The sequence below is a fragment of the Tyto alba genome, unplaced genomic scaffold (genome assembly GCF_018691265.1).
Source record: "Tyto alba isolate M040663 unplaced genomic scaffold, T.alba_DEE_v4.0 Super-Scaffold_2, whole genome shotgun sequence".
Taxonomy (NCBI): domain Eukaryota; kingdom Metazoa; phylum Chordata; class Aves; order Strigiformes; family Tytonidae; genus Tyto; species Tyto alba.
This window is the reverse complement of record NW_024881282.1, coordinates 79,336,964-79,349,227: the sequence shown is the minus strand read 5'-3', so window position 1 is coordinate 79,349,227 and position 12,264 is coordinate 79,336,964. Positions and strand designations below refer to the sequence as shown.

The window sequence follows — 12,264 nt, the reverse complement described above, 5'->3', positions numbered from 1 at the left end:
TTTAAATAGGATATTTTGACACAGACAAATTGTTATAAAATCTGATCTACAGACAGAGGCCGCTGTCAAGATACATAATGTAAGGTTTAACAATGAGCTGTGTATCTGTAGATGTATAAGGAGGAACGGTCTACAAAATGACTGTATGGAAAGACAAGAAATTAATTTGATCGTGAAACACTGATGTAAAAACATCAACCAGATGAAGAGAAAAAGGGAAATTTTCTCCAGTATGGAGAAATGTATAATTTAACTGCACAACTTGATGTTATCATCTGACAGGGAAGTGATCTTTAATGCTGAAGATTAGACAGCAAATCAGACAAACCCATCTGTTATGACATTTGGTTTCCTTGAGATCCATATTCTCTGCAAGTTCATAGAACTGGCTCAACTTAACAGGAATGAACTGTATTATGAGTAACATACAAATATTGTTCTAATCACTGACCATTTGAAGAAAACTAATTTTAAAACTTTATTAAGATACTTATTGCTGGCAACTATTACTTTTAGGGTAATTAATAAAATTAGTCTAGTGAACAATAGCAATTGCCAACAGATGGGCAGTTACTTACAAAAATATTATGTTGGGAGCTTTTTGGGACATTGTAGAAGTGTTACTCTTACTGTAGTGTATTTAGTTTTGTACTGTTTTGTATATAACTGATGCAATATCTGTGCCATTAATTTGCAATTATGAAAATTGCATAAGAAATAAAAAGACACTTTCAAGTTATGTGAATGAGTCATTTCAAAAACCACTGTATTTCTGAATTTTGTTCAAGACAGCCCACACCAGGGTCAATGCAGAGTATATCAACATCTGTAAAAGATCTTGAGTCTGATGAATTTGTTACTCTTTAAAACATTTGTCTCTCTGTAGAGAATAGTGATCTTTGATTTCCAAAAGCTGGGCTTTTTTTTTTTTTTTCCCTCTAACTATATGAGGCATAAAAAGAGAAACTTCAAGGAAGATTTAGCACATTACTTTATAATAGGATTTATCTTCTTTTCATTTTTTTTTATCTGCATCTTTTTTCCTATGACTTGATATTCTGGGAATTCTTTAGAGAAAACCAATTGGTTTTTAATCCTGCAAACATGTATTAACTTGTTTAACAGTATGAACATGGGTGGTCACTCAGTTTTGTAAAGCTCAGCAAATGAGAAGATATTTGCTGAACTGGAAAGAGTAACCAAGAATACTCTTAACATTCAATGGTATAGCATTGACCAGGTCTCTCACTAAACAAAAACTCATAAATGTTGCAGATATTTTGCCTGTGAGTGAATAAACTAGCATAAAATCTAACACCTATTTTGATTTCATGGACATTGTAAATGTGAAGAGGAGAAAATTATTCTGTAAAGGACATCAGATTGGCAATTTCACCAAAGAACTCCAATCACCACAATTTGAACTGAAATGTAGAGTTCAAACCTGACATCCTGAGCCAGTCCCAGTCTTAAGAAAATGAACAGCACTTCTTCTCTGGGTCTGCAGATGAAAGCATAATGAACAGCACGGAGATGGCTGCTGAGACGTCAACATGCATTCAGGGACAGGGTGAGGGTTACCGTGGCACGGTCAACACCATATGGAGTGGAATCCAGTGCCAGCGGTGGGACTCCCAGTTCCCTCACCAACACAACATCACTCCCGAGAACTTCAAGTGCAAGTGAGTAGAGACATGTGGATATTACTGCAGTGGGAAAAGAGCTTAGCTTTCAAATGTTTAGAAAACCATGCCATCAAAGTAGACCATAAAATCCCTGTCCCAGCTCTGCAACCTGATGTATTCACTCTACTTTTTGATGCTTAAAACCATTTGAACATGGGAAAATCTGTTCTTCAGATCTCAAAATATTAGTTCTAGATGAACTTCTGTGAAACTGTAGGGTTATTTGTAAACCTTTTCTTTAAACATGTATTCATCAATTTAATTGACTGTCAAGTGTATGCATGTTTTCCAGACTGGGACCTGAATCCCAATAGTGCTAGTACATTACTATTGTTTTTCTTTCATGGAGGTAAGTACTTGTTTGCAGTTTGGTTACTAATTTTGACTTAATATGTCCTAAATGTTATCTAAGTGTAATGTCCTTGGCAATACTTGGCATTTATAATATTTGACAGCACTTATTTTCCATCTTTTTAATCTTTTTTCTGTTTCATTTCTAAATGTACTTGCATGAATAAGACAGCATTTATCTGAAGGACTACAGGTCATCTAACCTTTCTGTACAGTTCATAAACTCCCAGGATGTGAATAATCTACTTATTTTAGGCAGTTACCTCAGTCATGCTCTTTCAGTCCTTTTTTCACTGAGCATAGAGGAAACCTAGCTGACCATCATGGACCCAAAGCCCAGTTTACACTAAATGTCTCTATTGATGGCTAAATATCAATCTGGGCTTGTGGATCTTGCAAGGTAAAGAAAAGATTACAGGTGGAGTTCAGACTATGTCTCAAATAATAGCTTGTTTGAGAAAAACAGTTAGTTTTGTTGTCTTAAATGTTTCATTAGTATTGTTCAGTTGATTAATCAAGTACTGTCCATGTAACACGTCTACTGAAAATATAACAATCATCATTGTAATGGGAAATAGAACTGATCCTGACCCTCCTCTGTCAATCTCAGGACCACCTCAAATTTACCTCGAAGTTAGTGCTTGAGCCTAATCCCACAGGTTTTCCTCAGACATACAGCCACTTGAGCCAATTTGCACTGTACCTACAAAACACTGCTTCAAGAATAGGCCCCTGTGCAGTTTTAACAATGTTCCTAGCAGCGTAGAGAAGCTAACAATATTAGCACTGATTATTCAGCCGATGCTTGAGAACGTAGTGGCTCTTCAGTCCAATAGCTTGAGTAAAATCAACAGAACCTCTGGTGTGACTGTTCAAAACTCACATGGATAAAAATTACAGTATTAGGCCCATTCTTCCCATAGTCTATTATCAATAAGTGCTGCAGATGGAAAAATACAGTGAAATATGGAGATGCACAGGACATGGCAACAACTGTCAGGAGATGGAAAAATAAAATTTACATTCAAAAGGTTTGACTATTTCATGCAAGCTGTGAGACATTTAAAGATGTTCCCTTGTGACTAACTTTTACTTTAAAGGTAACAGCTGTATGGAATTTCAACATATATTTTTTCATATTCCAAGATGCAGTTTCTTAAATGAATCACTGACAGTCTACAGGGCTCTGTTTCTCTAAACTTAGCAGAACCATTCAAAGTACAGGGAATTTTAAGGGCTTCAGTAATATTTGAAGTTACAGAGCACTTGTAATGGATTGCAGGTGTATCCAATGTCAGCTTTCATGCAAATTTTGACACAGAATGCTGAAAAAAATAAGCTGTTTTGAAAATATTGTTAATCTTCAAATTAAATCTTATATCCAGGCAAAATATAGGTCCATTGAAAATTAATTCCCATAACCATATTCTTATTACAATTACTAAATTTTTCTGGACACTGTGTTCTTCCTGGCTCCTCATCTCCTTGCACTTGACACTGAGCAGTAACACAGAGACCTTAAGAAGGCTATATTATTGCTAATTCATAATAAAAAGCAATAGAATGCATCAGTGGTTTTAGGTTATCCTGTTGTGATCTAACATATTTATTTTTTTAGGGATTTGAGGGAGAACTACTGCCGAAATCCAGATGGATCTGAGTCGCCCTGGTGTTTTACCACTGACCCAAACATCCGTATTGGTTATTGCTCCCAGATTCCTAAGTGTGATGTATCAAATGAACAAGGTAACAGAAGGAAGGGTGATAACGTGATTTTAAGTGAATATTGTACTGTTCAAATGGCAGATAGGCAGGGTTGAAAACTGGAGAAGTTGGTCTCTATACATCTGTATTACACCTGTGTAGTTCTGCTTTGGTTTCATTTGCATGCTTGGGATTCATCATGGTGTAAATGAGATTCATTTCTCAGTTAATGTTTTGATTCCAGCAGGGAAAGCTGAAACAAAGATTTACTATTGGCTCTGATTTTTAGACACGGTGAATCTATGTTCCCTTTCATAGTAGCTGGAGGTCTGCTGCACTGTCTTATCTTTCTTACTTTGAAAGATCTTTTTCCAGAGCTGAGATGATTTCCTTGGTTCATGGGTTTTTTTATAATTGTGTATGAGGACACCAAAACCAATTTTTTTAAATTTATTTTTTCCATATGCCCCCTTGTCTAAAAGGAGTTGAGCTGAAAAAAACAAACGGAACTTCCCATAGATCCTCTTAGCTTCAAGCCTGTAGAGTCCACTCTGAGTCTTCAAGCAAATTTTGTTTTTCCCATGAGGTCTTGGTATATACTAAGGAGTATTTTTGCATCCTGACAACTGATGTCAACCATAACATAAACTGAGGTTAAGACCTAAAGCTTACAACCCTACATTAAGCTGCATTAAGATCTACATCTTTAAATTCTGGACATTTTATCATTTGAAGTTTGAAGGAGTTGCAATTGCGAGGGTTATGTCAGAGAAGGGATTAAACTTTGACTTTCATTCTGTATTTTTTGTAAGGTATCAATTATCAAGAAGTAAAAATACTGATGAATATGAAATGAAATGCTTTATACAAAAAGTCTTTATAGTAGTGATCATTTTAAACAATCCTCTTGAAAAGTCTCAAAAAGACTTGTGATAAAATTTTATGAATTAAACATTACTTTGGTTGGAGTAAACAAGCAAGTTTTTGAATTACATTAAAATTAAAATCATGCTGTTTTTTTGATTTTGCCAAAGTAGAACTTAAGTCTAGGATTACACTTTTACCAGTATTCAGAATCTGCACAAGGGTAAGTTGTTTCAAATAGCTTAAGAGTGCCTGTTTTTTGAGGAGGTAAGAATAAGTGGATATTTTTTGCTTTGTTTTGTATAAAAAAGCTGCTGATAACTTTTAGAATATTATGTGTGACCTGTCTAAATTAACCATAAACTATGAATGAAGTTTTCCCAGTTTCTCTAAGTTAGACAAAACTTAAAATGCTACTGTGTTGAGATTTAAGGCCTTAAGCAGATTATGTATCTAAATTTGAAAACTTTTTCCTATTTTCTTTCTGATTTGATTTATACAATTGTCTGTTGTATATTGTATAGTGTTTACTTGTGTCATGGTTTAAATCCATCTGGGTTTGGAAACTCTTCCTTTCAATCAATCCAAGTAATTGATGTTGCACAATCACTCTGCACTTCTTTTTGTCTCAACATTCTTTATTCAGATTGTTATCGTGGCAATGGCAAGAGTTACATGGGGAATCTATCCAAGACAAGATTTGGGCTACCTTGCTCCACATGGGACAAGAATATTGAAGACTTACGTAGGTGTGTACCATTAAAATGACTTGCAATTTCTCTTGTTGATCATTACTTTGGCTTCATATTCAAGTGGTGGAAATGGCAAGTTATTTTAATTTATTTGTTAAAGTAAAAATGAATCAGCAGTAAGTACAAAACAAGTTGTGAGTTTCCAAGACTTTTTAAATCATGCCAGGATCCTCAGTGTTGTCTCTGCTGATTCAGAACAGTAGATTAATAAATCTCAGGACTGACAAGAACAATAATGCCAAGGTACCAGACAAAGACAGAGATTAATCACAAATTTTGTTATATATGAGATATTACACACAGTAGTGGCCCAGATGGAAACTGTTTTCCCTTCATTTTCCTTTAGATTCTGAAGTTAATGCAATTATGTCTATAGTACTTGTTGAGTTAGTGTTCATGATCACCAGTTAGAGTGTCCAGCATATTAGTCATTGCTCTCTGGAATTTGACTGTCCCTGATTCCTGCTGCTGACTTGATGATCAGTCAGCTGAAGGTGTGTAAGTCAGTAAATCAGCCTTTGGGGAAGCTGTATGGCAAAAGGCAGACTTCAGTGTCATCGTCTGGAACGGCCAACTGGACTATATGTGGTTTTCCCCATACAGGGTCAGAGACAGCATACATATTCCAGTGTACTGTCCATGTAAGGGAGGCAGAGGTTTATGATCATGACTTCTGAGAGCTTTGATAACTCTTCAGTTAGATGTGAATAAGACAGCTTGAACCTACTGGATGCTTGATGCAATTGTATTCATATAGTCTTGAGCATGGATCAACCTTTCTACTCTTACTCCCACAAATTTTCCATCTGGGAACTACTTTGGGGAATTATCTGTCTCACTGCAACAGTTACTCTGGTTATGGGTGTGCTACAAGCAGTTCGTTATGAAGTAAAAGAGTGGTGCAGGTGTAATTTAGGAAGCCTGTATGCTTCTGTCTGACAAGTCATCAACAAACAGCTTTCTCTGCTTCAGATTTTTACCCCAAAATTTCACCTTTCAAGTACCTCATGTAGGTTTGCAACTCAAGTGACCTATCACTGCAGTTTGTCTGAACCATTCATCCTTCTCCTTGCCTGCTACTCAGTCTTGCTAATTTTCTTGTGTTTATCTTCCTTTTGCCTAAGATTCATCTGTCTTTGCAGATTCAGCACTCCCTTGTGCTATTCATCTGCAGGGAGAAGGTACTTGTGATCCCAGAGGCCTGCAGATTTGTTGAAGGCAACACAAGCACTCTTCTAATCACTGTAATGATTCCTCCTGAGGGTATCTAGGGGTTTTAGCTCAAGTGGGAGATCCAGAAACCTCCTAGCTGTCCAGTGGACACAGTACTTAAAATACCAACCACAAGAAACTTGGACCCAGATCCAGCAAATATTTAGGTCTCATCTTCCTTTTGATTTTAACCAGCCCTAAACCCTGACCTGTAGACCTCTCAATCAGCTAATATTACAATGTAGAGCAAAGCAACATTTAACCTTTGAAAATTTGGGCTATAGTATAAAGCTTTTCAGCACTTTGAATTTTTTTTTCCCTGTAGGCATATACAAATATTCAGAGAACCAGATGTTAGTAAACTGAAGAAAAACTATTGCCGCAACCCAGATGATGATTTTCATGGTCCCTGGTGTTACACAGATGATCCTCTTGTTCCCTGGGATTACTGCCCTATTTCTCGATGTGAGTACTTGGTATGCCTCAGGCATTGTCAACTGTACAGTCCCAGTGAAGTCATGGTGCCACATGCATATGCATACCTTTCTATTGTCACTTGTGGCAACAGAATATGTGTAATTCCATCAAGAATAAACGGACAGAAGCTGTTTGTGCAATATATGAGCAAGGGGTTCTTTTCCTTGACCAGCCTGGAGATTTCAAGTCTTATTTATGCAGCAGGAGCATAGAAATGCTACTACAGATGGTCAAACATTTTCCAACAGATCTAGTTATTGGATGAGGGCTGGACGGAGACAAAGAATTGTCTAGTGGTCAGAATGCTGGCTGTGGCCTCAAGAAACCCACAGACAGTTATCTTCTGTGCTACAAGCTTCATAGTCTCTTTGTGTGATCTGTATTTGTTTGTAAAGTCAGGATAACTCACTATATGTATGCTGAGGTGTTTATGTGCTACATAGATTAGATTCTGCTTTTGGATGTTTATGGGATAATTTAACTCCTGGCAAGAACTAGGAACATCACTCCTCCAAAGTCTCATGTTAAAATCTAAATAGCTTAAATAAACAAAATTAAAAATCATATGGAATTCAGTAATAAACAGACATTAATTGGAAAAAGATAGATTTATGCCAAAAAGTATGCAATTCACATTTATGTTTGATTTTTTTCTCTTCAATTCTTATTTCTAAATCACTGTGTTGTATATCCTGGGAGAACATTTAGATGGTAAATCAGGCTTTTGAATGCATGTCTGTGATCTCTAGAGGTTAAGGATAATGTTACATTCATTCCTAGCAGCAATCTGCCGCATTTCCTCATAGTCTGAACTGCAACATCTCTAAAAGGTGATATTTGAAGTCTCATGTGATATTTTGGCATCTATGTGAAGAGTAAACAAACTCTGCAAAAGGTTATTTGTGTCAATGTAGATAAAGAACAACAGTTGAAGAAATATAAATTTTATACACTCTGAGTTCATTATCTGAATCTATGATTTCCTGAGGAAATATTCACAGAAAACATTTGTAGGGTATACAGTAATGATGAATATTATAATTTCTGAAATCAAATGCCAAAGCTGGGATATATCTATTTTACAAGTGTAACTTGTATGATTTAATAATAAACTACTAATAGCTCACTCAAGTACTGTTAACCAGCTTAACCTGTACAGACAAAATGCTGGGAGTTCCCAAGTATACTTACTTGGTGCCTTTAACTGGTCTCTTCAAACTGCACTATATATATATATATATATTTATATGTATATATATGTGCATATACAAACACATATGCATATGTGTATACATGCACATGGAAATTTAACTATGTATATAACTGTATACCTTTATTTTTTATATATATATATATTTGTTTAATGATAGAAATCTAGTTGGATGAGACTGTTTAAATTATGCCTGTGCAGATTTTCAGTAGCTACACTTGTATCTGTAACAGATAATGCTGGGTCACTCTGCAAACTTCACTGAAGGCAAAAATTTTGAACCATGTTTAAGCAACCTTGTAACTGTATATTGACTTGGACTAGATGGAAGAACCAAATCAGATTTTGGGGAATGTGTTTTGATAAGGATAAATTTTTGCTGATACCTACCTAAAAGGACTTTTATATTTTCAAAGGTTTTTAAGGAAATTAGAAATTTTAATTAAATCTGATTTGGATTTAATTACATGATTTTATATTGTTCCTGAAAGCTTATAGGAAAGTCACAGCTTCATTTTTCAGCATTTACATGTTCAAATGAAACACGTAAATTGAACATAATAAATAGACTGGTGTATTCAGGATTCATCCAAGAGGAAAAATATTTGAAACTCCCATTGAAAAATGTTTAATTCTTATTTCATTGTATTGGAATTAAATTCTGCCTTATTTTTAATCCTTACCAAATTGTGCTTTTGCAGAGTATTAAAGAAATCATTGAAGTTTAAAACCTCATGAAATATTAAAATTAACAATATGCCATTTGCTGTTTATTTCTACTCTATTCAATTTTTAGATGTGTTATAATTTTGTACTATGGCTATCTTATGTGTCTGTCTAGGTGAAGGTGATACAACTCCTACTACAACCATCTTGGATGGTAAGTAAATTTGCAGGTGTACTGTGCAGTGCATGTATTCTATCTTCTAAGACTAGTAATTTCTTTCTGATTTGGAAACAAGAGAAAGATCAGTTAAAGATACAAAAAAACATACAGCTTGGGAAAAATTGCTTTTACAACTGGAAAATGTGGAATAGCTTTATTATACTCCTTTATCTATCCTCACTGCCCTGTCTTGCCAGTGGTGAGATATGGTAATGATTTGAAATGTCTGCTTTATAACTATGTATATTTCAAAAAACCTTATTTAAATATATGTATATCACCTATGAATATTTATATAGACTGACCCAGCTTCACTGAAGTAGTTTTGATGCTCTAGATATATATTTCATTAGCACAGGAAAGTTAATCCATGATAAATATTGACCTTCTTGTGGTCCTTATGTGCAACTGTACAGGTTTCCTACCGCTGTTTTTAGTAAAATGTGATCTCTGGACCTGCTTTCAGATACTGCCATTCCTTGTGCCTCAACAAAACATTTGAGGGTTGTAAATGGAATCCCAACACAAACTAACGAAGGATGGGTGGTTAGTTTGACATACAGGTAACTATCACTTTGGTTAGAAAGACAATATATCTACTAGGATATTTGGTTTGGAACTGAAGAAAATCTGACCATAATAAGAATATTTCTAGATTGCAGTTAAATTCTGAAAAGGAGAAAATCAGCATTCCCAGAACATCAGATGATTCCATAATATTCACTCCATCAGTGAAATATTTATATGTTCATTATCACTAACTTACACACATGAGCTTGTAGAGCATTGATATCGTTCTGCTCTTTCGATTAGCTACTGCAGACCTTATAATAACATTGGCTTAGCATCCAGAATTAAACTATTTTAGAGACAGTTAGAAAAAATATGAGTTTTATATAATATTTGTAATTTAACAGCAGTGTATTTAGTTGTGAAGTGTTGATTCAGGATTTATACCTGTGTCAAATTTAGCTTTCCGCTAAAATTCAACTAAAATATATTCTGTATTAAAAAAAAAAATGTACAGATGGAAATGTGTATTTCATTATGGCAGATCTTAGTTTGCTACTGTGTAAAAGCCAGAATACAGAATTACTGTTTCCTACATTCATTACTCTGGTTCATAACTCATCAGTTGGAAGTGTGAATTATTAATGTATAACAGCAGATATGTATCAGACATGTATCTTCTATCATTAAAAAAAAAAAAAAAGTAAAAGAAAAAAGTCTTTTTTGTCTGCTGGTATAGACTCAAGTACAGCTCAATTCTATTAGTTTATAATTCAGCACCTCTTTTAAAACCATGTTGTAAAATAGGCCTTAAATGAAAAACTGGAGTAAAGGAAAAGATAAAAAGCCTATTTTTTATATTGCTTCATTACTAGAGAAACTATGGGAGGCCCTCCTCATTCTCAGTAATCTTTGCATCTGATGAGATACAATCAGAACTGGACTTTTCTGGAAGTCTAGCAGGTGGTTTGGAAAGACATTCTTAGAGGAACATCACTCTATTCCTAGACTAGAGGACCAGATAGGTGGAATGAATCATTCTCTGAAAAAGTTTATCTTTGCACTGTTTTTAAAGCAGCCTTGTTGTTTGAGGAACTTTTAGACAGGTAAGGTGAATTACATCTGGGTGCATAAAATTTAAATAGCTAACGTTAAGGTAGTTGAACCTGTATTTTGTGCTATGAAACAAGATTCCATTAAGTAGATGAGTGTTTAAACAATTGCAGATTTTTTTATGTAAAAATGATTGATTCCTGGAACACTCCAGCAAAAAAATATATTTTTAAGTATTACACGTGGGCAAAAAAAAATATAGTTTTATTTTGTATTGTTACCAAGGAAGAGAACAGAATCTTGTCTGAAACAAAATCTTAACTGCTTCAGGACTTTCTGGAAAAAGCTAACTGTACACCTCAGAATGGAATTGTCATGTCTGAATGGTAAAGGCTTAGTCATATTTAGAAGCTTGTATTCCTATTTGATAACCAAAGCCCACCCCTAAATATTAAGCTACTCAATGACATATTTTCTTATATATCCAATCCAGATTATGTTATCAGTCATATTTAATTATATTTGAATTAATTTAATTTATTTCATGGAATCAGCTCTAGATTTATCTCACATTTAAATAAGAAGTTTAACTTTCCTATATGTACTAGTCAATCTTCTAAAGTACGTTGTACAATCTTTAAATTCCTTTTGATATTAATGATATTATGCAAACATAACATGGAAGAGCACACTTATACTCCCAATTGTGACATTTTTATAATAAAAATGGGCAGAATCTACATTTCAAAAAGAATCCAAAATTTTGGACTAGATATTTTGTTCCTTAACAAAAATATAATAATAAAAAAAAAAAAAAAAAGAGGCAAGCATCTGTGTTATTCTGCTGTCTTTGAATTTCATATAGAGTCTGGGCTCCTTCCAGCAGTTCTTTGCAAAGCTTTGAACATTTGTGTGATTTGAATTTATAAATTGTAAGATCCTAAGCTTTTCCCAAATCGCTGACAATTCTGATACACTTTCCAAAGAGCTGCAGAAAATAAATGTGATTTTGGAGGCAGAAAGAAGGAAACTAATTAATCTGCATTCCACAGTCATCTTTATTTTTGAAAGAACTGTCATGCTTAATTGCTTTAATTTTACTTGATATATTATGCTGCAGGTTTTCTGTAATCACATGTAGGATGTCATACAGTGCAGATTGTTTCCAACTGAAGTATGTGGGGACAGAAATCTCATAAGGCTTGTAATCAAATAGGAGCACTCCACCTTGAGGTCAATGCTTTGAATAATACCTACATGAATAATGACCAAATGTTTACATCCAGTGACAGTTTGGGGACTTGCTTGAATGTTGTTTCAGTCCAGTTCCCATTGAAAAGAATTAGCTTGTCATCTTTTTTTTTTTTTTTTAAAGTAGGTCTCATTGTCTCATTATGAATTCGACTTTGAAACCACTAAATGAACAGAGTAACTGAATTTCTTTTTCCTCCTGGTTTTTATACATTAGAGGAAATCTCTGCAGTCATGTTACTCATAAGTGTTGAAGCTGCAAAGCAAAGGGACAGAGATGTTTTCACAGGCTGTCAGTCAGCCGCCGCT

The 12,264-nt window shown here is 34.6% G+C and overlaps 1 protein-coding gene across 1 annotated transcript in view; it reads left to right on the top strand.

The window, feature by feature from the left end:
* HGF (hepatocyte growth factor) overlaps positions 1-12,264 on the top strand; it is a 62,056-nt gene that overhangs the window by 39,731 nt on the left and 10,061 nt on the right. The window contains exons 8-13 of the mRNA XM_032985236.1: positions 1,508-1,682; positions 3,655-3,782; positions 5,251-5,353; positions 6,894-7,033; positions 9,097-9,135; positions 9,608-9,704. Of these exons, the coding sequence (XP_032841127.1) occupies positions 1,508-1,682; positions 3,655-3,782; positions 5,251-5,353; positions 6,894-7,033; positions 9,097-9,135; positions 9,608-9,704 (682 nt within the window). The remainder of the gene's footprint in view (positions 1-1,507; positions 1,683-3,654; positions 3,783-5,250; positions 5,354-6,893; positions 7,034-9,096; positions 9,136-9,607; positions 9,705-12,264) is intronic.